Source organism: Bubalus kerabau, chromosome 22, assembly GCF_029407905.1.
Source record: "Bubalus kerabau isolate K-KA32 ecotype Philippines breed swamp buffalo chromosome 22, PCC_UOA_SB_1v2, whole genome shotgun sequence".
In the NCBI taxonomy this organism is placed as follows: domain Eukaryota; kingdom Metazoa; phylum Chordata; class Mammalia; order Artiodactyla; family Bovidae; genus Bubalus; species Bubalus kerabau.
Window position 1 is genome coordinate 12088215 of NC_073645.1, and position 27472 is coordinate 12115686.

Below are 27472 nucleotides of genomic sequence, written 5' to 3' on the forward strand. Positions count from 1 at the left end.
CAACTTTAAATTTGCTGCTGCTAAGTCGCTTCAGTCGTGTCTGAGTCTGTGCGACCCCATAGACGGCAGCCCCGCAGGCTCCCCCATCCCTGGGACTCTCCAGGCAAGAACACTGGAGTGAGTTGCCATTTCCTTCTCCAATGCGTGAAAGTGAAAAGTGAAAGTGAAGTTGCTCAGTCGTGTCGGACTCTTAGCGACCCCATGGACTGTAGCCCACCAGGCTCCTCCGTCCATGGGATTTTTCCAGGCAAGAGTACTGGAGTGGGTTGCCATTGCCTTCTCCGCTTTAAACTTGAAACTGTTCTAAAACAATAATCTTTTAATTAAAAAAAAAAAAAAAAAAAGAAGTGTTAATATCCGAGATTTTAAGAAGTAGAAAAAAAGATGCCCAAAAGGATGTACACTCACAGAAAGTATAGACATGAAAAAAATTCTGCTCATCACTACAGGGAGTTAAGGAAGCTTGTTCTTCTATGCCTGGGCTCTGGAGGGAAATATGTAGCCCCTGAAAAATTAAAAAACCAAGATCACAGGGGCTCTCTCTCAGGTTTGAAGTCTAAATTCGAACCATCTTTCAGTCTAAGAACATCCATATTAAGAAATTAGATCTTAAAAGCTCTAAGTGGAAGACACAGAACAACTCTGGATCATTTTAGGCAACACAGAATTCTCATACAAAACCAAGTCATAAGCAACGTAAAGTGAGAAATGACATATGGAAACAAACTACTGTGAAAGAGTTAACAATATAAAGGATAAGTAGAATTTCAAACAGAACAATCCAAAAAACTGTATAATAGTATGCGTTAAATTCTGAAGACACAAAAGGGACTGAAATTCTAACAGAAGAGCAAGCTTTAGTGAAAACAGCTAAATCAGAAAAATAAACAGAACTTCTAAAGTTCACTTTTAATAGAATACAAACCCAATGGTTATGAGACTAAATATAGCCAAGCAAAGAAATGCTTTTTATAACTTACTCAATGACTGATATCATTTTTTGCATCAAAAAAATTTTAAAATATTGCCAAGTAAATTATAATACTAAAAGAAGAAAAAACTTAGGGCTTCCTTGGTGGCTCAGTAGGAAAGAATTCACCTGTCAATACAGGAGACATGGGTTCGATCCACATGCCGTGGAGTAGTCAAGCCCATGCGCCCAAACTGTTGAGCCTGCGCTCTAGAGCCTGGGAGCTGCGACTACTGAGGACAGGTGTCACACCTACTGAAGCCCTGAGCCCTGGAGCCCGTGTTCCACAACAACTGAAGCCACCACAATGAGAAGCCTGCACACACAATTAGAGAATAGCCTCTGCCTCGCTGCAATTAAAGAAAAGCCCATGCAGCCATGAAGACCCAGCACAGCCAAAAATAAACAAACAAAATTATTTTTTAAAAAAGGGGAAACAATTCTGCCAATTAAATTATAACATGCTATCCCAATTTCAGATATTAAAATATAAAAAACTAAAATAAAGTAGTGTGTTTTAGAACTGATGAGATATGGTAGAGACCTAGATGCTAAAACTATGGAAATGACTCAAAGTTAAGAAAAGAGTTGAAGAAGTGTGTGTGTACATATATATATATATAAAATAAAATAGAAATCTTGTAATTTGAATAGCAAGTAACAGAAAATATAGATAAAATTACAAAGAAATATTGGGTCATAAGCAGATTTCTCAAAAGCAACAAAAAGAATGATAGTGGACTTCTAACTTTAAAATATTGAAAGGAAATATAATTCTGTTATCATTTAAAAATAAAAACACAGAATGAACACATTTCAAAGACAGAAGCTGCTGTACTCACCATCTCTGCTGAAAGAATTTTGACTTCAGAAACAAGGAAATTAAATCCAGAAAAGGCAGGTTCAAGAAGTAATAGTGAACAAAAAAAGTGGCAAAGTAGATCTCTAAACAAGCAATGCCAATATAAAACTAACAACTCATATGGAAAGTAAAAAATAAGAGAAACTGTTATCAGAAACATGTAAGAGATGAGAGGAGTGATTGGTATTCAAGAGCTCTGAGATCCCTGTCTTATTTGGTAAGAGGGGAGAAATAATTAGCTTAGACTTTTAAGATGAGTAGTTATGCTAAGGGTCTTCCCTGGTGGCTCAGATGGTAAAGAATCTGCCAGTAATGCAGGAGACCTGGGTTTGATCCCTGGGATAGGACGATCCCTTGGAGAAGGGGAAGGCTACTACAACAGGGGAAAGGGAATAAAAAGAAAAAACCCAAAAGTCCACTAGATTGGTAAATAAAAGGCACACAGTTAAGTGGTAAAAATAAATCTGTCAGCTATCAAAATAAAAGCAAACTGACCCCACTCCTTTATAAAAGAGTCTCATATCAAATTTTTTAAAAATCTAGCAATATGTTCTCTTATGCAAAATTTAAAGCAAAAACCCAAAAAAAAAAAAAAAAGGAATAAATTGGTAAGATATACAAGGCAAACATGTAACCAAAATACTTCTATCTATACCTATCTTTCTCTATGTATAATTCTATACAGCTTATTATATTACATATAACAGTAAAATTAATTCCAAGCCAGTTTTAACTAATGTAGCTTTATTTAACTTACTGTAATGAAAATGTAGATGATCCATAAAATGTTAAATAGAGAAAAGTTCACTAATATAAAAGTCACGACAGAGAAAGATGATCTATTTATGTTGACAGTCCATATGGCAAGGAATTAAACTAGATTCTTACTTCACATTATATATTTTAAAAACAAGAGCATTTAAGGAGGTAGTGAGGGATTTGTAAACCAGACACACAAAATATAAATCATAAAAGAAAAAGACTCACAAACGAAACTACATTTAATTTAAATATTCATAAAAGAAACTATCATAAAGTGAAAAGACAAGCCAGTCTAGAAAATATTTGTAATCATATTAAAACATTATCAAAGAATTACTAAGAAAAACACAAATAATCCCAAAGAAAAACTGGCAATTTACACGCAAGGAAACCTAAATCGCTAATCAACTTGCTAAAAGATGCACAAACGTACTAGTAAGCAGCAAACACAAAACAATGAGATGATTCTTGCTCTTTAAATTGACATAAATTAATGTTACTGCCTGAAAAGAGAAGTTTTGGGGAGGAGTATGTAAGGAAAGAAACTATTTACTGATGAGAGTGAAAATGGGTATAACCACTTTGAAGAACAGGTGTAACACAGTAATTAACACTAGTGATCTTAATGAAGTTGAAGATGGACATATCACACAATCTGATGGTTCAACTTCTAGGTGCCTACCCTGGACAAACATATAAGCAGAAGGAAACATGTACATGCAAGTCCACTGCACACTGTTTAGAAAGCATAGCATACCTATTTCATCTATAAAGATGATGGAAGGCTGCAGCTTTATGGCAAGGGAGAAAACAGCAGCAGCCAGTTTCTGAGATTCCCCGTACCACTTATCCGTCAGTGTTGAAGGCTGAAGGTTAATAAATCGACAGCCTGCTTCTTTGGCTGTGGCCTTGGCAATCAACGTTTTACCACAGCCTGGAGGCCCATAGAGAAGCACACCTGGAAATTAACATGTTATTTTATTATTATCTCTTTAAGAGAATGAGATTTGCTAGTTTATGGGATAATCAACATAATACTAATTCTGTTCATACTAAAATGCTCCACAATATTCATTTCTATTTGTATTAATCTTTTCTCATAGTAGAAAGGAAGGTGCCACATCCTAAGTTTGTGTCAGTGCTGACATCTACTTGGGGTTACAGCACCCTCCTGCTTCCTCCCTTCATCAAACAGTCCAGTTCAGGAGTACGATCTTCCACTAAACTGGTCCCTGGTGCCAGAAAGGTTGGGGACTGCTGCTTTAGATCACATAATAAGGAAATAATTATGTAACTTAGAAAAACTTGGAACCACCCTTAGTTTCAGATGATGCATTTAAATAAAAACCGGATTTACATAAGGCTGTTAAAGTATCCCGCATAATTTGGCATCTGCTATGCTAACTGGGATTTTAAACCAAGTCCAATTGGTTAAGTCACCCAATTACCTAGCCTAAAATAAAAATCACTGATGAGAAAATTTCCTACATTCATTAGCATTGTGAAACTGAGACATAAAAATTCACAAAAGTTCATTCTTCACACTATAAACAATGTGCAAGAAGGTAGGGAAGAACTTAATAATCCAATTTCTACCTTACTCTTTTGATCTGGGCACAGATAAATCATTTGAAATTTTCTTTGGGGAAAACATTCTCTTAATCACAATAAACTAAATGCATTTTGTTAGGGGAAAAAAAAGCAGTTTTGCTGTTTCAGAAAATAAAAGAAATACATAAAAAACAGATTTGTTGTTTTAGTTAATGAAAAAGTATGCGATTTTTTATAACTGTCATCCTCTACTTACCAGAAACAAAACTTTTCTACTTCATAAAAATGTACAGCTATTTGTTTCAATTTAATGCACTTTTTGATATAGCTGTAAAATTAGTTATTATAAACAACTACAATTTATACATTATTTTGATATTTTTAAAGATCCTACATTTTTGAGAAATGTATTTATCTAATAATTTGATTTCAGTCTTGACTAACAACCTCGCTAGCTTTGATAATATAATACAGAGAAGCTTCTACTAGATGGCAATAAATAAGCTACACTACAGAATTTGTATCTGAAAGCCATGGCAACACACCTCTATAGATCTCACTGTCAATTATCAAGAAAGCTACATTTGAATTGCCTTCAATAAACCTTAAACATGATCAATATGTGAATGATTAATAACAGAAGTACTGCATTTAAGGATGCATTTATAAATACTGTCGATTCTTGAGTTACAAGGCTTCTTCAGTTATTACTAACTAGGAATAAGAAAATATTCCCCTTAAAAATAAGTAACATTTAATTCCTTAATTTCTAGTTCATCCATTCACTATTCCTTCTAAAAAAAAACAAAAACAAAAACAAACAAAAAAAACTATTGTAATCTAAAAGTAAATAGAAATACCAAAAGGGAAAAAAAAATCACTAGTATAGTGAAAAAACAAAAAGAAGTCTTATCTTCTTTTTGACAAAGACCCGTATTTTTACTTTGAATCTTTTTTATCACTGATTTCCCTAATTTCATTTTCTTGTAATAAATATGAATTTGAAATAAAGAGATTATTTTAACATGTAATATCTATACAGGGGAAAAATTATCTAAATTTGGAAAGCTGAAGAATGAGCAATTATCTTAAAATTATTATCTATAAAATCATTCACTGGATCTCAGCAATCTCTTAAAAAAGCCAACTTCAAAAACGTCAGTTCTATAAAGGCAGAAAGTTTCTGTGTTCTCCAGATTTTTAATGTTTTCACAAATATAAACTTTTAACATACCTTTTGGAGGCTGTAGAAGCCTGGAATTTTCAAACAAATGCTTCTTTTTGATAGGTAAGATGACTGTGTCTTTCAGATCTGTAATGACGTCATCCAAACCTGCTATATCACTCCAAGTAACCTGGTAAAAGGTAAAGTCAGCAGGAAATTTTACCACTAATGTATATTCACTGAAGTAAAAAACAAACAAAAAAATTCCAAATGATAAGATTTGATTATACCTAAATAATAAGTTTAAAATGATATATTAATGTAAGTGTTCTTAAGCAACACTGAAATTATTAAACTACTGTGAGCTGCAAAAAGCAATTTAATAGTCAACTACCTATTATTTAAACAAAAAAAGCACTAGGTCTGGCAGGGATCTAATAAACTGAAGTCATTCTATTAAGAGGAGGAAATACTCCATGCCAAGACGATTGAGAGCTAGCTGAGACAGATAATTTAGCACCAGCTAATAGGAAGAGCTCACCAGGAGTGTGCCTAATTCATATATGATGCCATCAAACATAATAGGAAGGAGTTTAGAAACAAGCCTAAACCCACCAAACTGGGCTTCCGAACTTTATTGATCAAAAGGAAACTGTGTCAAAATTTCTATATTTATAGAGAGTAACAGGGGATATATGTGTTCAAAATAGATATAGCTTGTATATTTTAAAGCCTTCTGACTCAGCTTTAAAAAAAAAAAAAAATTGGAGGGAGTAGGGGGAGGGCAGTCAATAAACTAACTGAAAAATATCTGAAAAACAAACAAAAACAACCTAGATTTGATTTAGAAGAGTAAAGGGGCTGGAAATGGGGCTGGTCAAAAGCAATGTTTACAACAGATTTATTTATTCTCCACCACACAAAAAAAAGGGAAAAATCATAGCCAGAACTGAAAAAAATCATCACTTATTTTCATTGTAACTATAACAAAGGATCCTCATTTCAAATGGAGGATTAATTCTGGAAGGGCATGTATGTCTCTGTGCACAAAGATATTAATAGACACTGTACATTTTTATTTCCTAAATTTGGAGATAAGGGTATCATATTTCATTCTATTTATTTATTTATACCTATGTTACAAAATATTCACCTAGGATTTCAGAATTTATAAATTACATTAATCTGATGCTCAAAATAATCCTCTAGAAGAAGAGCCGATACTACATTGTCCCTGGATTACATATGAGGAAACTGAAACTCAAGAGGAAATAATTTGCCAAGGCCATAAATGGAAAAACTGGGTTTCAGAATCTTGTGCTACAATACTTTAGATCATAAAAATTTAGGTTTCAACTCCAAGTCAAACATCAATTTACAGCAGTAATTTTACATGCCACAAAGGTGAATATATGAAAGTACAAGTTTAACTAAACAAATGTGTGCTAAAAAGGTTACTACAAGTGGGCCTGAGACTATCCTTAGAGAGGCTTACATGCACAGCTAGCCCTTGGCTGGGGTATGGGAGATACTGAAGACTTCAGGAGCTTCCTCCATTCTCCAGATAAGCACAGCCTGCTGTGTCTAAACTGTGTAAACAATACGTTTATGGTGGACACCTGTTTTCCTTATGAGAGTCTAGAATTTTGATACATGTTAGGGAAATGGGACCAATTCCAATTAAAACTCTGGGCCCTAAGTCTCTAATGAGTTTCTTTCATGGAAAGCATTTGATATGCGTTCTCATAACCTTCTGATGAAAGAATTTAGTGCATTCTGTGTGACTTCATTGGGAGAACTCCTGGGAGCTTGTCTGATTTCTTACAGACTTCACTACATGTCCCCTCTTTCTTTGCTGATTTTGTCTCATATCCTTTTGCTGTAGTATCTTATATTCATAAATATGACTGCACTGAATTCTGCGATTCCTCCTAGAGAATCATTAAACCTAGTCATGGTCTTTGGGACTCTTGATAGAAAACGTTAGACAACAAAAAAAATAAGATTAAGGATACATACATGCATGTTAAGAGGGTCTACTAGATGAGCAGCAATACTCATTTCATATTCTGAAAGCTTCACATTTTTCACACCAATTTGTTTCATTAATTTTTCTGCCTAGAAAGAAAAAACAAGCAACCTCCTTTAGTTTGATATTTAGACACTAGCACTTCAAAACATGTATCTGTGAAGTCTACAGAGCAATGAATAGACATGCAAGATTTTCCAGATATTCTACACCAACTGATTTCATCCTTCCCCACTGTTAAGTTCTTAGGTTTAAAAAAAAAAGAAAAAGACTTGAAAGTCAACTCTACAGAAACCAGGGCAATTTAACTCAGATCTTGGGAAATGAGAAAATAGAGCACATGACTGAAGAAATATAATACACGGCCTCTCAGTGCTACAATGAGACTCTAAGGTCCAATCAGATTTCTCTTTCCTAGGAGGATTATTATGACAGATGCAGATGAAGCCTTAAGATGAAAGATCAAGGAGTTCAGGGTATTAAGAAATGGACAACTGAAGTTTCTTTCCTTAAATTTGTAGAGTATCTGAAAACAGGTGTCTAACTTTCCTGAAATTACCTATATATCTACAACAGGTGTTCTGACCTACCTAATTTCAGATTGTTCTCTGATGCTACCCTTTTTAGTTAAAGTCAATTCTTGAGGCTAGGCAACCAGAGACAATAAAAGTAATTTTGAATTAGGAGTATGCTTGCACATATTTTTTGGAGAAGGGAATGGCAACCCACTCCAGTATTCTTGTCTGGAAAATTTCAGGGACAGAGCCACCTGGCAGGCTGCAGTCCATGGAGCCATGAAGAGTCCCACAAGACTGAGCAACTAACACTTTCACTTTCACATATTTTTAGAGCTGGGCAAAACCAGCCTTAAATTGTAAGCTCTAGTAAAGCAACAAAGCTTTCAATTAAAATAAGGATAAGGATAAACATTTACTGAATGTGCCATACATCATGCCAAAACACTCTAGATGGATTAACTCACTGAATTCTCAGAGAGATCCTATGAGGTAGGTATAATTTTTCCCCAAAACAGAAAAAGCAACTGAAGCTTAGGTCAGACTAAGTTATCTGTCTTAGTTTAAGTTAGCAAATGGAACAGACAACATGTGAATCCAGGCAGTCCCAACTTGAGCCTATATTCTAACCATCACATATATTATTTTGGTTTCCTCAATTATAAGATTAGAGTTTGTGGCCACTAGAGACAACATATTCACATTTCAATTAAGTGAATCTTTTTAGAAGAGAAGGTGCCCTGATAAACCACATTTACTTAGACTTTTGCTGTTACATTTTCCTAGAACACTTCTGATTACATATAATCTTGCTATTTGTCAGCAATATTGCTACTTTTAAAAATATTCATATCACACAGCATGGTTGTAGATTAGCTACAGGATTAGGATGTGTGTTGATCATATCATAGTATTATGGCATTTTTTAAAAAGTGCTATGAACCACATCACTTTTCCTCATTAGCCACCCTCTATAAATTTACTGTATTAATGGATAAAGCAGCCTTTTCCCGATTCTTCTCTTTCTTACAAATAACTTCTCTTTCACTGACTTCAAATGTGTCGGCTGTAAAAGGTATCCTATTTTCTGCATCTATAACAGCATTTAACTCTTCTTTTTCACTGTACTTCTATAAATGTAAAGCCATTCCACATGTGTTCTTTTTAGGCCATGCTCTAAAACAGTGGTTCTCAATCAGGGGTGACTTTGTATCCCCTGGGGACATTTAGCAATGTCTGAAAATACCTTTGGTAATCACAACTTAGGTGCTAATTTTTCATTTAAAATTTTTACATTCATTTTAAAGTTTTGGAATTGTCGTTATGCTACCCTCATAGAAAGGTATGGTGTTTCCTCTTTTCCTACTCTCTAGAAAAGTTCATATAAAATTGTTATTATTGTTTCTTAAATCTTGCTAGAATTTGCCAGTAGAATTCTACGAGCTTGTAGTTTTCTTAAAGGAAATATTTTTTCCAATATTGATTTATTTCATAGTTCTGGAACTATTCTAATTCTAATATGTATTCTAATTCCTAAGTCAGCTATGGTAATTCACAATTTTCTAAGTTTGTCTATGTCATTTAGGTTTTCAAATTTACTGATATAATTATTAACTGTCTTAATTTTTAATGCCTACAACATCTCCCATTGCATTGTCTTTTATCATTCTTAGTTATTGGCAGCTTCACTTTTTTCTTGATTGGTCTTACAGAAGTGTCAATTTTATCAGTCTTTTCAAATAACCAACTTTGGGTAGTACTGAGTTTTTCTATTATATATTCATTTTCTATATTTTTATTCATTGTCTCATTATTCTACTTTTTACTAATTCATCCTATCTTTATTATCTCCATTTGTTCACTATCCATGGGTTTACTTTGTTAAAAACATTTTCCTCAGCCCAAGTTGGATACTTACTTTATCAATTTTCTACCTTCTTTTCTAATAAAAATACTTAAGAGCATAAATTCTCCCTGTGCTGTGCTTAGTTGCTCAGTCATGTCCAACACTTTGACTAGCCCGCCAGTCTCCTATCCATGGCATTCTCCAGGCCTAATACTGGAGTGGGTTGCCATGCCCTTTCCCAGGATATCTTTCCATCCCAGGGATCGAAAGGTATCCCACATTGCAGGCAAATTCTTTACCAACTGAGCCACCAGGGAAGCCCAAGAATATTGGAGTGGGTAGCCTATCCCTTCTCCAGAGGATATTCCTGACCTAGGAATGGAACCGGGTCTCCTTCATTACAGCCGGATTCTTTACCAGCTGAGTTACAAGGGAAGCCCCAAATTCTCCCTAAATACTACCTAATACTTTAAGTTTAATTAAATTACAATATCATTTCTATGTGTTCTTTTATCTAAGAGTTATTTAGAAATGTCCCCTACTCTCCAAACTTATTGGATATATCTAATGATCTTATTGTACTGCAGTATAGCCAACGTGTGTGTGCTTTGTCGCTCAGTCGTGTCTGACTCTTTGCAACCTCATGGACTGTAACCCGCTGGGCTCCGCTGTCCATGGAATTTTCCAGGCAAGAATACTTAAGTGGCTTGCCATTTCCTACTCCAGGGGATCTTCCTGACCCAAGGATTGAACCTGTGTCTCCTGTGTCTCTTGCATTGCAGGCAGACTCTTAACCCACTGAGCCATCAGGGGAAGCCCTATAATAAATATACTACCAGTAAAATGAAACTTCAGACTTTGCTTTATAAACCAGCATTTGGTTTAATGTCACAAATCTTATATGCATGCTTGGGAGATGCACTTAACATTTGTTTTGGGTACAATGTGCAACATACAGGCACAGATAAAGCTTATTATTTGTTTAAATCTACATTCTCTAAAAATGTTTCATCTACCAATTATTGAAAGAAATGTTTAAAACCTTCCACCACGATGATGAATATGTTATTTCTCTCTGTAATTCCATATATTTTTGCTTTATGTATTTTAATGTTACATTAGTAGATGCACATAATATAGAAATGTTATATTTCTTGGTGAACTGAATTTTTAATCATCCTGTAGGGAACCTCATTTTATCAATTAATATTTTTAACTTAAAGTTAATTTTTGTTCAATCAGCTTTCTTGATGCTTTATGTGCATTTTTCAACTTATGTTAAATACAACTTAAATTTCTTTTTCTAAACCATAACTACAGCTTTGTCTTTAGTTAAATACATACAGTCTTTGGGGGTCAAAGAATATCATGTTTGAGGCCTTGATGGGAATATCATCTCTGGGGCTCTCTACATCTTGGATTGGTACTATGCTTTGTACTCTGACCTCTGGATCATAAAAGCAGAAGCTCAAATTATGTAGGTTTAGCAAATTCCACCAATTGTAAAAGTTAGCCATCAAACTCAATTTACCTTTCTGAATTTTTGCTTTATGTTTTTTATCTGCATATTTTACTTTCTTTCAAGCTCATGAATGCCTTTATATCACTTAAAATATGTAGATTGTTTAGTTATTTTCAGCAGGAAGGTCAGTCCAGGTACTTACCATACTGACCTATTCATTCTCCACTTGGTGTGCACCATCTTCCTATCCCCTAAATGAAGGTTTACTCTTCAGCCTATTATTTATATTATATAACATCTCCTTTAGAGACCTCCCAGTCACTAGTATCTACTATAGTGACATATTACATATGCTCAACAGATATTTCAATGTATAAATCCTAATGGTTGAAGAAGCAAAGTGTAAGAGTAATTTGGTTAAAAAAACTCTCAAATTTTACTGTGGAAAATTCTTAAAGAGATGGGAATAACATATCACCTTCCCTGACTCCTGAGAAACCCGTACACAGATCAAGAAGCAACAGGTATAACCAGAAATGGAAAAATGGACTGGTTCAGAATTGGGAAAGCAATAAGACAAAGCTGTATTGGCACCCTGCTTATTTAACTTATATGCAGAGTATATCATGTGAAATGTCGGGCTGGATGAATCACAAGCTGAAATCAAGACTTCCAGAAGAAATAACATCATCATATATGCAGATGATATTACTTTAATGGCAGAAAGTCAAGAGGAACTAAAGAGCTTCTTGATGAGGGTGAAAAAGGAAAGTGAAAAAGATGGCTTTAAACTCAACATTAAAAAAACTAAGATCATGGCATCCAGTCCCATCACTTGGTGGCAAATAGAAGGGCAAAAGTGGAACCAGTGACAGATTTTCTTTTCTTGGGCTCCAAAATCACTAATAGTGACCGCAGTGATGAAATTAAGACACCTGCTCCTCGGAAGGAAAGCTATGACAAACCTAGACAGTGTATTAAGAAGCAGAGACATCACTTTGCTGACAAAGATCCGTATGTATTGTCAAAGGTATGTTTTTTCCAGTAGTCATGTACAGATGTAAAGAATTGGACTCTAAAGAAGGCTGAGAGCTAAAGAATTGATGCTTTCAAACTGTGGTGCTTGAGAAAACTGTTGAGAATCCCTCGGACAGCAAGGATATCAAACCAGTCAATCCTAAAGGAAATCAACCCTGAATATTCACTGGAAGGACTAAGCTCCAATACTACAGTCACCTGATGCAAGGAGCCGACTCACTGAAAAAGATCCTGATGCTGGGAAAGATCCAAGGTAAAAGAAGAGCGCGGCAAAGGATGAGACAGTTAGATAGCATCACTAACTCAATGGACATGAATCTGAATAAACTTTACAAAGACAGTGACGCCATGTGTGCTACAGTCCATGGGGTCACAAAGAGTAGGACACAACTTAGGGACTCAACAACAACAACACACCAATAGCCCAGGGGCCTACCTTATCTTACCACGACTCACTGCTCTGAGTCCAATTACTTAAGGGCATCTGATAAGCAATCTCCAAAGACTGTTGGGATTCTCTGGTGGCTCAGACAATAAAGATTCTGCCTGCAATGTGGGAGACCTGGGTTCGATCCCTGGGTTGGGAAGTTCCCCTGGAGAAAGGAATAGCTACCCATTCCAGTATTCTTGCTGGAGAATTCCATGGACAGAGGAGCCTGGCAGTCTAGTCCATGGGGCGGCAAAGAGTCAGACACAACTGAGCAACTTTCACTTTCTTTTTGGCTTCCCTCGTGGTTCAGGTGGCAAAGAGTCTGCCTGCAAGGTGGGAGACCTGGATTCGGTTCCTGGTTCAGGAAGATTCTATGGAGCAGGAAGGAAATGGCAACTACTCCAGTATTCTTGCCTGGAGAATCCCATGGACAGAGGATCCTTGTGTACTATAGTCCAAGGAATCACAAAGAGTTGGACACAACTGAGTGACTAACACAAAGACTGATCCTTCCCCTGCCATTTAGACCTACAATTTCAACAGCTCCATGAATATTTTCCCTTGGATTCCTACCACCAACACAATCTCAATATGCCCAAATCAAACGTCATCTTCTCAAGTACTTGCCCCATCTACAGATTCTAAAACTCTATAGAAGACACTATGAGTCTGAGGATTCCAGACAAACCTCAGATTCACCTGTAAGATGTACCTTTCCTCGTCATCACGAACTCCTCTGAACATTTAACCTGCTTTACCCACTCCACTCCTTTTGTCACTCCTTTATTCTAGGTCTTTGCCAGCATTACTTGTCTGTAACCAATATATCTTGGTTCTAGTTTCCTTTGTCATTGACATATTGGCACTTGCCAAGGGCATTTGCCTTCTGTCCCTGAGAGGACTGAATCCTGTGCTGCCATAGCTGTTGACCTATGACATGCCCTGAAGGGAATCTAGGGTTGAGAATGAGGCATTTTGTGCTCCAGAGAAACTGCTGGAACAGGTCTTCGGACAGTTACTTTCAGGAACTGATATCTTCTTGGGCTCCAAAATCACTGCAGATGCTGACTGCAGCCATGAAATTAAGACACTTGCTCCTTGGAAGAAAAGTTATGACCAACCTAGATAGCATATTGAAAAGCAGAGACATTACTTTGCCAACAAAGGTCTGTCTAGTCAAAGCTTTGGTTTTTCCAGTTGTCACGTATGGATGTGAGAATTGGACCATAAAGAAAGCTGAGCGCCGAAGAATCGATGCCTTTGAACTGTGGCATTGGAGAAGACTCTTGTGTGTCCCTTGGACTGCAAGGAGATCCAACCAGTCCATCCTAAAGGAAATCAGTCCTGAATATTCATTGGCGGGACTGATGCTGAAGCTGAAGCTCAAATACTTTGGCCATCTGATGCAAAGAACTGACTCCTTGGAAAAGACCCTGTTGCTGGGAAAGAGTCAAGGCAGGAGAAGGGGATGAAAGAGGATGAGATGGTTGGATGGCATCACCAACTTGATGGACATGAGTATGAGTAAGCTCCAGGAGTTGGTGATGGACAGGGAAGCCTGGCGTGCTACAGTCCATGGGGTCACAAAGAGTCCAACACAACTGAGCAACTGAACTGACCTGAACTGATCCTTGGATTTCCTCATATTTAGAAAAGCACTAAGTAAGTCCCCTCACGGTGACATCACCTCCTTGGAACCAGTAGGAAAACCTTTTTGTACAAAAAGTGCTTGACTGTATGAACACTCCTTCACCAAAATCATGTATATTGACCACCCTCAACCTTTATAAACAGCAGTTTCTCAGAGGTATCTGAGGTGCTGTCTCCCAGGCTGCAGTCCTCATTTTGTCCCAGATAAAACTTAACTGGCAACTCTCACGTTGTGCACCTTTTAAGTTGACAGTTATGGCGACTGATGAAAAGACCCAGAGTGGACTTCCTTCCTTTGCCTGAACTCTCTAAGAAACGGAGCCTTGGTACCAGCAGTGGCCCCTTCTACCCATCCACCTCCCCAGGTAAATAAGACATATTTCCTGTCCCCTTAACAAAATCAATTCCATTCCTCATACCTTCTTTAATAGAAAATCACATCACACTTTCCTAAACAATCATGAACTAACTGTCCTTTATATTAGTATTCTGTAGATTGGCAAACATAAATACCAGTGATCATTTCTAAAAACAATTGCTTTCTTATAGAGGACATCTCAGGATGGCACACAACATTATTTATCAATAGTCCAAAATCTCTAGTTTCTTTGTAAGAGAAAGTGTTCAGTAATTCATATTTCTGACTCTTATTTTTTTTTTTTCATAAAACAAAATTTTATATAACTGAAGGATCCTTCCTGGGACTAGTTAACTGCCTTTACAAAAAAAGAGAAAAGAATGAAATTCCAGTGTTCCAAATCAACTTGTTACACATTTATATAAACCTACAGTGTCCTGGCAAACAACATGCTTTCATTTTCTGTCTCAGAGCCAGAATCCTGATTCATTTCAGCAGAGACTCCACAGGCAACAGGAAAGATTGTGGCATTAAAATATTCATTTACACTTTTGTGGTAGTTCAACAGTAGTTCTGGGAAAGGTTGAAAGCATCATAAGTGGGTGCTAAGACTCAAATGAGAAAAAGGAAAAAAAGAGAGAAAAAGTGGAAAGAAAAACCTCTGGGGATAGCCAGGGGTATTTAAATGAAGCATAAGAATGGCAACAATATTTAAACCCCCTTTTTTAAAAAAAAGGGGATTTTTCTTTTTTGACTTAAAATATTTCACTCTAAACAAACTTATGTCCGCTGTCAATGAAAGCATCTCACTAATACACTGTGGACGTCTTTTGCCATGTATATCCATGCCTTTTTCTTTTTCACGTGGGGAACTTCAACCTAGCAATTATTACAACACATGTTATAGTCTAAAGCTCAAAAAATTTTTAGCAATTTTGAAACTGAATTGCATACAAACCAAATAAAATTTACATTATAACAAGCATTTCCACCTAGGACTGTGGGGACACTTGAGCCTTCTGCATTGACCTCAGGGCCTTTTCACCAGGTGCTTTTCTAAGTCATCAAGGTTATCTTTAGCCTCACTTTCAGTCTCCTTTTTAGGCTCTGGCTCTGCCTCTGGTATTTCCTGTGCTGATGTGGTTGTGGGAGCAGCTACAAATGCAGGGGTTATAACACATGCAGTAGCAGCAGCTACAGCCTTCTCCTTTCTGAATATTTATTTTATTTGGAAATGACCTAGCTATTCAATAACTTCCATTACAATAGTTTAGCACAGCCCTAGTAATTTAGACATCAGCTCCTTGTGACCAGCAGAAAATCTTTTTGTAAGGTAAGTGCTTGATTGCATGAACTCGCCCTTCACCAAAATCACAAACACTGACCTTGCCCCCACCTCTTTGGAGCACTTTCTCAGAGCTATCTGAGGTGCTGTCTGCTAGCCTGTAGTCCTCATTCTGCCCCCAATAAAACTTAACTCACAACTCTTATAGTATATCTTTTTTAAGTTGACACTGATTCTAATTCCTGTTATATGCTACAGTAAGGTGAATTATTCATAAAACATTGCTGTGAACATCACCTAAAATCTTTAATATACGATGGAGAAAAAAATAGTCTCTTTAGCAAGTGGTGTTGAGAAAGCTGGACAGCTACATGTAGATCAATCAAGTTAGAAAAGATGTTCACATCATACAAAAAATAAACTTAAAATGGCTTGAAGACCTAAATACGAGACATGATACCATAAAACGCTTACAAGAAAGCATAGGCAAAACATTCTCTGACATAAATAATAGCAATGTTTTCTAAGGAAATAAATGGGACCTAGTCAAACTTATCAGGGTTTCCTTGATAGCTCAGTTGGTAAAGAATCTCCCTGCAATGTAGGAGACCCCAGTTTGATTTCTGGGTCGGGAAGGTCTGCTGGAGAAGGGATAGGCTACCCAGTCCAGTATTCTTGGGCTTCCCTTGTGGTTCAGCTGGTAAAGAATTCGCCTGCAATACGGGAAACCTGGGTTTGATCCCTGGGTTGGGAAGATACCCTGGAGAAGGGAACAGCTACCCACTCCAGTATTCTGGCCTGGAGAATTCTATGGACTATACAGTCCGTGGAGTTGCAAAGAGTCCGACACGACTTCTACAGTCAAACTTACAAGCTTCTGCACACCAAAGGAAACCATAAACAAAATGAAAAGACAACTTATGGACTGGGAGAAAATATTTGCAAACAATGCTACTGACAAGGGCCTAATTTCTAAAATATACAAACAGCTTATGTGATTCAGTAACAACAAAAACCAAACAATCCAATCCAAAAATAGGCAGAAGTCCTAAACAGACATTTCTTTAAAGATATACAGATGGCCAATAAGCAGATGAAAGGACATTCAACACTGCTAATTATTAAAGAAATGCAAATCAAAACTACAATGAGGTATCACTTCACACCAGTCAGAATGGTCATCATCTAAAAAGTCTACAAATAGTAAATGTTGGAGAGGGTGTGGAGAAAAGGGAACCTTCTAACACCGTTGGTGGGAATGTAAACTGGTGCAACCACTATGGAGGACAGTATGGAGGTTCCTTAAAAAACTGAGAATAGAATTATCACAGGATCCAGCATGCCCAGTTCTGGGGATATATCAGGAGAAATCTATGATTCAAAGAGATACATGCACCCCAATGTTCACAGCAGCACTATTTACAACAGCCAAAACCTGGAAGCAACCTAAAAGTCCATGGTCAGATGAATGCATAAAGAAGATGGGTGGAGTACATTATTAACAGTGGAATACTACTCAGCCATAAAAAAAGAATGAAATAATGCCATTTGCAGCAATATGGATGGACCCAGAGATTATGGAACTAAGTGAAATAAATCAAACAGAGAAAGACAAATATCATATGATATCACTTATATGTGGAGTCTAAAATATGATACAAATGAACTTATTTACAAAACAGGAATATTTCACATGTCACACAAAATGTATACCATTACTGAAGATAAAATTTTTTGTTTAGTGTGTTGAAAAATTTTACCTAGATTCCTTCATTTATAAGCTGAAAAATTATTCTAACTAGGATATTCATTTAAAATACTGTAATATTTTTATTCTTCATTTTTTCTCCTAAGTTGCCTACACAGCTGAAAAGGATTTAACAAAAAAATACCTTTTTAGGAATAATGAAATTAAATATTATATAAAAACATTTCCACATGGGTCTTATAGAATTTTCATTAATTTATAATTCTACTATATCCTTAGTTTTATGAAAAAGAATTTGTTAGCTACAAGAAAAATGATCCTCAAACATTTTAATCATACCTGTTTCTGGGCTTCTACTTTTTGCTTTCTGGTTGGATCAATTGCATCTACCATCCATTTAATTGTAAAGTATGTTACTGCACCAAATATTGTCAAACGGAAAATTAAACCAACAACTTCATTCCGACTCAAGGGACGAGAAAAGGTTTCAGCATGTACCATCTTGATTGTTAACCTTAAAAAACAAATAGAAATGTCAGTAGATAATAACTAGATTCATTAAAATTGGGAGACTGATAGGTAGCATAAACTAAACAAGAAAAAACTGACTTTTAGTCAAAGTCAACATTACCTACCTCGTAAGTGTTTTAGTTAAGGAGAAATGGATTTTTAAATGTTAAGTAAACAAACACATTTTAAGCTCCTCTTGGAAACAGGCTTATTTATTAAATTTTTTAATAAACTTTCCTAAAAGTTCATGTAATTTTAAGTACAGAATAATTCTATTGAAAAATGCAGTACATGTCTTAAAGTATTTACTCTTTTAAACAACTTTTAAATAACTATTTCAGGGAATCTAGATAAATGATGACTATAACACTTAGACAACTGAAAAAAGGCAGCCAAACAATGAAATACTTTACTAATGTAATGGTATACGAGGTAATTTCTGAGTAAAATTCAAACTGTGAACTGACTCACTGTTCTCTCATCCTTACTTTTAAAGGTTTCCAAAGCCTGCTAAAATTTATACATGCCATTTTCTCAATTCACAAGTGACATGAAATTGTTGGAGCCATTTTACTATTTCCAACAACCTAGCTATGTATGAAACAAGCAGAATCTTCAAAATGTTTGAGCCATGAAAATACAGCTCTCACCCAAGATAAAGAGGAAAAAAGGAAGCAGCATGCCTATTTTTACACATATATCTAAGCAGTTACATCAACACAGCTTGGCCTATAGGAGGGATGCACACCTGTGTCAAAGGCAATGACCATCCGATAACATAAGCTTTAGGGGTGATGTGACCATCACTTTTTGAGAGAGACCCTCGGCCTCAAATAATGCCATTATACTCTCTCCACAAGGAGTGTGCTGAGTGCTATGTGATTTGGGGGGGGGGGGGGGGGAAATGTGTACTTTGCATTCGTGTGAAAAGGAATAATCCAAAATCTGTACTCAGAACAACAGGTGAAAATAGGTTCTTCATAGGCTAATTTATGGTCATTCCAGCTCTAAAATTATTGTTCCTATTCTCACTAGTATTATTTAAAGATTTTCTTCAGTCATTCCAACAGAATTGGTGTCAGACTATTGAACGATTTCCAAAAGAAAAGTCAAGGATTCCAACCTTCTGCATCACTAGGAGACATTCACTTCACAACAATACATTGTTTAATTTAAACTTAACAATTGGGTTTAAATTAAATAACTGAAAAACCTTTATTTTGGATAAAGACATTTTGGCCTAGGGATATTAAATGACTCAATTTATACAATAAAGCACTTATCAAGCATGTGTATATATTACCTACTGTATCTTGAGTATACAATAATGGCTAAGACACAATTACTTTACTCCAGGAATGCACAGTCCATTATTATCTTATTAAAAATTAAGCTAGAATAACCAATCCCCTCTGCAAACAACAAAAAAAAGGAAGCTAGAGAGAAGCCATATAGTTAAAATCTCTTATGTAACAAATCAAAGGGTGCTTTCTATCATCAGCATGGATTTCTAAAATGGGTTAACAATACTCTCCTTCTTATAGTAAGTGGAAAAACTGTCTTCTCTAGTCTTTTTTCCAACACAGTAAATTTGAAAATTCAGTTGGAACATGTGGTATCATTATGTGGGAGCATTATTCACAAATGAAAATAAAACAACAGGCAAAATTGAGATTTATTAGATTAAACTGCTGCTGCTGATGCTAAGTCGCTTCAGTAGTGTCCAACTCTGTACAACCCCATCGACGGCAGCCCACCAGGCTCCCCCGTCCCCGGGATTCTCCAGGCAAGAACGCTGGAGTGGGTTGCCATTTCCTTCTCCAATGCATGAAAGTGAAAAGTGAAAGTGAAGTTGCTCAGTCCTGTCTGACTCCTAGTGACCCCGTGGACTGCAGCCTACCATGCTCCTCCGTCCATGGGATTTTCCAGGCAAGAGTGTTGGAGTGGGCTGCCACTGCCTTCTCCATTAGCTTAAACTAGTGATATTCAAATAAAATGTTTTCAAAAGTTTGAGTTAGTAGTGATAAAACTGCCATCTACTGGATGGTCACTGAACTACATGAACTAGGACTACTATCAGTATACCCCAGTCAACGAGCTAACAATTTTTAAACCTATCAAAAACCAAGACAAAGCCTCTGCTAACCATATCTTTTCCTATAATTAAATTATTAACTGTAATAGAGTACTCTGGACCTAGTCACTTCTAAAAGGGATCCTTCTTCTAAAGTGACTTCAAAATCCTGAAATGAAAGTGAAACTTATACTTGTAGGTTTTAGCTGTGTACTTGATTATACACTCATCTACCATTCATGACATTGATACGCCTGCAATGTAAGGCTGTTATGGTAACAATACCATCACAGCAGAATATATAATAAAAGTTGCACATGCATACAACACTATGGGCTGTATTTCAATTTTGTATGAACATTAGGATCAATACACAAATATACACATAAACATGGATGATGCCATGGACAACTAAGAAATATAGCAAAACACCGTAATTCAGAGTTATCTGTTAGGCAAATACAACAACATATAGCTTCATTATAAAGAGTTCTCCATTTCAGGGTAGTAAACTTTAAAATCGTACCACCTCCTCAATAAGCAGTTTACCGGCAGGTTAAGGTACAAGAGTATGGTATTCATGCTACAGCATTTCTCTAATTCACTGCAGTGTTTTACAAAGTTTTTCTCAACCCCAGAGTCCCAGTTTCGCAGACATCAAGGCCCTATGAACACTGCCTGTGACAAAGAAAGCCTGCCAACATTCACATACAGGACGGATTATTAACAGCACCATCCTCGGCGAAAGCGCGCCCAGGCCTGAAGAATCACCTCCACTTTTGCAGTAGGTGGTAGCAGTGCCTGGGCGACAATCAGACCCGGTTCGTTCCGGCCGCCTTTCCCTAGGACCCCAGTTCTGAGGTCGCCCGGAACGATCCTCAAGCCACCGCAGCGACTAGGCTGCCTAGAGATTCCCTGGAAAGGGCCTACGTCTTGGGGGGCAGCGCTAACGGAGACTTAAGGGCCTAGGCCGGGCCGGGAGCCAATGCGAAGCCCGGGATGCCCTTGGAGGTTAATCCGGTGGATACGAAGGGCTGCGGGAAGCTGAGGGGCGACAATGAGGTGGGGCGTGGAAGGACGGCGAGGTGACCCGAGATTGGCTTCCCAGCCCCGCGCGGGTCCCTGAAGGAGCTCAGCGTGACCCATCGCCCGCCCTACGAAGCCCCGCGGGAACCCGCTACTCACCGCCTGGGTTGAAACAGCGGCCGCAGGAGCCCTTACCAGCCTTACACAGGAAGGAAACGCCGCCTGGGAAAGAACGCTTCCGGCCGGAGTAGCGCCCCGCCCCCTCGGACGGAGCATGCGCCGCCGTGGCCGAGTGCTTGAGGGGGTGTGTTTCCGGCTTTTGGAAGTGGTGGGCGGATTCGGCGGGTGCGGGGTCACCCACCAGATGTGTAACCTGCTGTCTGCTGAAGCGAACCTCTGAGTTTAGTTGAGTATCAGAGATAGAACTGGGGCAGGCGCTTGTCACGTAAAGTCCCTGCCCTGCTCGCAGCTCCTGTCGCAACACTGACAAATCCGGGAGCCTTCTTGAGAGTGCAAAGAAATGCTCAGTATTCTGAGTATTTAAAGAAGTTCTTTCTCGACTTCTACTTGACCCTTACCTCGGCCCTTCACCGTCCCCCTGGCCTCCAAGCCCCGGTGCAAACCCACACGCTGCTGTTCTGTCCTTTAGCCAAAGCTCTAACGCGCATGGCCAACCCCCACCCCTCACCATCTGTCTTTCAGTTTTAGGGTGAGCTCACCCGCCTCCCCCTCGTCTACGCAGACAAACACCTGGGGGTGGCGCCTTAAAATCTTGCTGCGAAAGGATTCTGTAGCCTACCCGGGCAGGCCTGATAGCAGGGACAAAATAGGGCATCTGTAACAGGTTTTGCATTTCGCTGACTTCCCTTTTTCTTTTCCCCTTCCCCTTTCCAGAATGAGACGTGGTGAAAAAAGGTCCCCAGGGAGCAGATCTGAAAGCCGGCTCCTCCAGAACATAGACTGCCAGGGGGCGAGATGACTTTAGACACTGTCCCCAGGTATACCAGCATCACTTCCTTCAGACTGAGGCGGTGAGACTAAGAAGTAATGCAACAGTTCCTCTTACTACTCTCCTCGGAAGGCCGTTTGTGCCTGTCTACTTCAGACAGCATCCTTGATGGCTAAAATTCTACAGCCTGATTGTTGAATCTAGTGAATGCAAGCTTGTGATATTGTGAGGATAATAGCTACAGTTTACCGAATGTCTACTTATTGGCAGGCATATTGTCAGGCAGTATGTTTCTATGGGAGCCTCTGGAGGGCTACAGTCCATGGGGTCTCAAAGAATCCGAAAGGACTGAACTCAGAGAGAGAGAGAGAGAGATTTCTATGCTTCACACCCATAACCTAAATTTCTCAAAATCCCCAATCCTCTAAAATAGCCATTATTTTATTTATTATTTATAGATGAGCATATTTTAAAGCTTAGATAAATTTTCCTAAGTTCATGCACCTAATAACTGACAAAATTTCATTGGGACCTAGATCTGATTCAAATCCTACACTTTACACTCTCTCTTTGGAATAGTAATTTAATATCAGTTAAATTTTAAAATCAAGGTGAACGAGATAAGACCATGACATGATGAAATCTTAATTAAGACTTGAAAGAATAACGAAGGGATGACAGGAATATAATGAATATTTTGAAACTATGATTGAATTTATTGATGAATCAGTGGGGGCCTTAGAATCTAATACTGTAGGTGGTTCATGCTTTACGTCGATGCCTTTTTGTCTGTATTTTTGTTTACAACCATAAATAAATTCTTAAAAAAAATGATATGAAGCTGGGTTTGGCAGTTCTAGACTGATTATTTAGAGAGGGTAATAAGACTCGGAGAACTACAGAATGGTTATGAGACCAAGATAGTATTTACCAAAAAACACAAGCCATGTGTTCAGCAGTCTTGGAAGAGATTCTGCACTGGGTCCCTGGGATTATCCTCAATGTGAGTCATTGCTTGGGATGCTCATAGGAGAGTGCCTTGACAGAGCTAAAAGGTAGAAGTTATCGAAGGAAAGAACTTTAGATTTTGTGGCCCGTGAGGATAATCATACCCACTGGTAAGGAAAATGAGCTGAGACATTCAAAGTGGTGATAGATTTCCATCGTCCACTGAATGAAACTGGGTTAACTAAGGCCCCCACTTGCCTTACTTTAAGAACCAGGATAACCAGCCTACCCAGTTTGTCTGACATTAAGGGGCTTTCTAGGACACAGAACTTTAAATGCTAGTACAGGGAAAGTCTCAGGCAAGCCATGAGGAGTTGGTCACCCTACTAGGGACATCTAAATGAAATCTAGAACCAGGTGGAGCTATCAGTATGGTTGCATCTAGACTCAAATCATCTGCTTATATTTGGGGTACGGTTATTACCGTACACAGGTATTCCTATTGCACAGGAAAGGTAATTGTTGGATAAATTAATTAAGGCTGCCTGTAAAGAGTCTAGTCACTTCAGCTGAGTCCAACTCTTTGTGAACCCCTGGACTGTAGCCTCCCAGGCTTCTCTGTCCATGGGTTTCTCCAGGCAAGAATGCTGGAGTGGGTTGCCAGTCCCTTCTCCAAGGGATCTTCCCAACCCAGGGATGGAACCCAGGTCTCCTGCATCACAGGCGGATTCTTTACCACGAGCCACCTGGGAAGCATCAAGAATCTACATGCCCCCAAATAAATATTGCTGCTCATGCCTTTTTCCAGTGGTTTAACTATAAATTAAGTACCTACATCTCTCCTTTTTTGGATCTGATTTTCATTTAGCAAATCCTTAGGAAGCCTTCTATGTCTGGGACCTAAGACATCAAATTACTGCCTTCCCTTATACCATGCACATTCATTTCCAGCAATCATTAAATCAGCTATGTTCTTCCAGAATAGAACTGAGTGAACATATGCTTTTCATCCCAGGATAGCTTTATATAATCTCTGGCAGCACAAAGCACCATATTTGGCCCTCAGTAGGGGCTCAATAAATAATTCACTATGTGTAATATTAATCAGGAAATTATAACAACAGATTTTTGGTAGACCTTCTGAGCCTTCCCTCTGTGATTGTCAGAATCAAGATATTAAAAATAGTTATTATATTTACTGTAAAAAGTTTTTGTTTATTTTTATCTTTTGTGATTGGTCGTTAATATTTTCTATTTCTTTCTGTTTTAGTTTTGTAAAGTTATACTTTTCTAAGAATTTCTCCATTTCTTCCAGGTTGTCCATTTTATTGGCATATAGTTGCTGGTAGTAGTCTCATGATCCTTTGTATTTCTGCATCGTCTAGTGTAACTTTTCCTTTTTAATTTTATTGATTTGAGTCTTCTCCATTTGTTCTTGATAAGTCTAGCTGATGTTTGGTCAATTTTGTGTATCTTCTTTAGTTTTAGTTTTATTTATCTTTGCTATTATCTCCTTCATTTCTTTTTCATTTATTTCTTCTATGATCTCCATGATTTCTTTGCATCTACTAACTTTGGGGGATTTTTGTTCTTTTTCTAGTTGCTTTACATGTAAGGTTAGGTTGTATATGTGATGTTTCTCTTGTTTGTTGAGGTAGGCTTGTGTTGCTATAAACTTCCCTCTTAGCTCTCATCCCATAGGTTTTGAGCTGTCATATTTTCATTGTCATTTATTTCTAGGTATATTTTGATTTCCTCTTTGATTTCTTCAGTGTTCTCTTGGTTATTCAGAGACATATTGTTTTGCCTTCATGTGTTTGTGGGTTTTTTTTTAATAGTTTTTTCCCCTGTAGTGATATCTAATCTTACATTGTTGTGGTCAGAAGATATATGAAATGACTTCAATTTTTGAAAATTTATCAAGGCTTGATCTGTGACCCCAGATGTGATCTGTGCTGGAGAATGGTAAAATCTACTGTTTTTGTATGAAATGCCCTGTAGATATCAATTAGGTCCAACTTGTCCATTGTATGATTTAATGCTTGTGTTTCCTTATTAATTTTCTATCTGGATGATCTGTCTGTTGGTGTGAGTAGGGTGTTAAAGTCCCCCACTATTATTGTGTTACTGTTGACTTCCCCTTTAGCATTTGTCTTCTGTATTGAGATGCTCCTATGTTGGGTGCATATATATATATATATATTTATAATTGTTATATCTTCTTCTTGGATTAATCCTTTAATCATTGTGTAGTGTCCTTGTCTCTTGTAATGGTCTTTATTTTAAAGTCTATTTTATCTGACATGATATTGCTACTCTTGCTTTCTTTTGACTTCCATTTGCATGGAATATCTTTTTCCAGCCCCTTACTTTCAATCTGTATATGTTCCTAGGTCTGAAGTGTGTCTCTTGTAGACAGCATATATTAAAGGTCTTATTTTTGTATCCATTCAGCAGATCTGTATCTTTTGGTTGGAGCATTTAATCCATTTACATTTAAGGTAATTATTGATATGTATGATCCTATTGTTTTGGATTTGTTTTAATAGACTTTTCCTTCTCTTGTGTTTCCTGTCTAGAGCAGTTCCTTGATATTTGTTATATAGCTGATTTGGTGGCGCTGAATTCTCTTAACTGTTGCTTTTCTGAAAAGCTTTTGATTTCTCCTTCAAATCTGAATGAGATCCTTGCTGGATAGAGTAATTTTGGTTGTAGCTCTTTCCCTTTCATTGCTTTAAGTAAATCTGCCACTCCCTTCTGGCCTGCAGAGCTGATGTTGTTTGTTTATTTTTAAACTGTTTCCTCTTAAGACAGTTAATGGCAGTTCTCTCCTCAGGAAACTGAATTTTCCTTTGTGTTTGTTGGTTGGATGGAGGTGTGGTTAGTTTTCTCTGCAGCCAAGGTAAATCAATGCACTAGACCCTTGAAGTGGAGAAGGCAATGCAACCTACTCCAGTACTCTTGCTTGGAAAATCCCATGGACGGAGGAGCCTGGTAGGCTACAGTCCATGGGGTCGCTAAGGGTCGAACACGACTGAGCGACTTCACTTTCACTTTTCACTTTCATGCACTGGAAAAGAAAATGGCAACCCACTCCAGTGTTCTTGCCTAGAGAATCCCAGGGACAGAGGAGCCTGGTGGGGGGCCGTCTATGGGGTCACACAGAGTCGGACACAACTGACGCAGCTTAGCAGCAGCAGCAGCAGCAGACCCTTGAAGAGGGAAGGGATTCCTTAGATTAGGAGCTGTAGAATTTCACTGTGAGTCTATTCACTTGAAAAACTTGGCAAAGTGCAGATGCCCAGGTCCCAGTCTTAAAAGGCTCCTATTTAACTGCTCTAGGTTTTGGTCCAAGTCTTTCTATTCTGAATAAGCATTTGAGATGATTTGGATATAGGTAGTTTGGGACCACACTTTGACAAACTTAGTATATAAAAGCGGAGAAGGCAATGGCAACCCACTCCAGTACTCTTGCCTGGAAAATCCCATGGACGGAGGAGCCTGGCGGGCTGCAGTCCATGGGGTCGCTAAGAGTCGGACACGACTGAGCGACTTCACTTTCACTTTTCACTTTCATGCATTGGAGAAGGAAATGGCAGCCCACTCCAGTGTTCTTGCCTGGAGAATCCCAGGGACGGGGGAGCCTGGTGGGCTGCCGTCTATGGGGTTGCACAGAGTCGGACATGACTGAAGTGGCTTAGCACTTAGCAATATATAAAAGTCTTATATATAGTATATAAAGTATAAAAAAAACTCAGTATATAAAACTCTTAGTATATAGAACTCTTAGTATATAAAACTCATATATAAAATTATTAGTGATAATTTTGTATATATTTTTGTACAAATCTCTTTTGTCTCAGACCCAAAAGCTTATTTGATTCACTGAACCATTAAGCTAGCTGGGATACATTAAGAAATCAAGTCCAGGAAGCCTCATGACAAGATTCAGAATAAAACAGTCTTTGGAAAGAAAAATCTGAAATATTGGATAAATAAACATGGTAAACATGACTGTATTCATTGCTCATTAGAAATGATTCACTTCACAGTGATTTAGAAAGAATAGAACTTCAAGAAATAGATAAAATTATATAGCAGTAGTTCTGCCAGTGTAAGAATCACTTGGTAACCTTGGTTCTTTTAAAAATATTTCATTGGAAAATAATAATCTTGATTATTACTTTGACAAGTTAAATAATAGAATGGGTGGAGGAAGAAAAATAAAGCAAAAATATGAAGCTGTCTCTGAAGCCACGAAAGCACTGAGAAAGACTAATTTTGGGTGCTTGAAACTCTAGGAGAAAGAATAAGAGGGCGTATCAAGGCAAAAA

General features: G+C 37.6%; 1 protein-coding gene and 1 long non-coding RNA gene across 8 annotated transcripts in view; one reads left to right on the forward strand and one right to left on the reverse strand.

Annotated features, from left to right (window-relative positions):
• The window catches only part of ATAD1 (ATPase family AAA domain containing 1), a 40790-nt gene extending 19253 nt beyond the window's left edge, over positions 1-21537 (reverse strand). For 3 of the 4 annotated variants that reach the window (XM_055560731.1, XM_055560730.1, XM_055560733.1), the window contains exons 1-5: positions 21401-21537; positions 17971-18145; positions 7330-7428; positions 5380-5500; positions 3352-3552 (exon numbers count right to left, since the gene is read on the reverse strand). In XM_055560731.1, the coding sequence (XP_055416706.1) occupies positions 3352-3552; positions 5380-5500; positions 7330-7428; positions 17971-18132 (583 nt within the window). In that variant the 5' untranslated portion in view covers positions 18133-18145; positions 21401-21537. The remainder of the gene's footprint in view (positions 1-3351; positions 3553-5379; positions 5501-7329; positions 7429-17970; positions 18146-21400) is intronic. The other variant, XM_055560732.1, reaches the window with a different exon arrangement.
• The window catches only part of LOC129636968 (uncharacterized), a 34942-nt gene continuing 28985 nt past the window's right edge, over positions 21516-27472 (forward strand). For all 4 annotated transcript variants that reach the window (XR_008707238.1, XR_008707241.1, XR_008707240.1 and 1 more), the window contains exons 1-2: positions 21516-21646; positions 22136-22239. This is a non-coding gene — a long non-coding RNA (uncharacterized LOC129636968). The remainder of the gene's footprint in view (positions 21647-22135; positions 22240-27472) is intronic.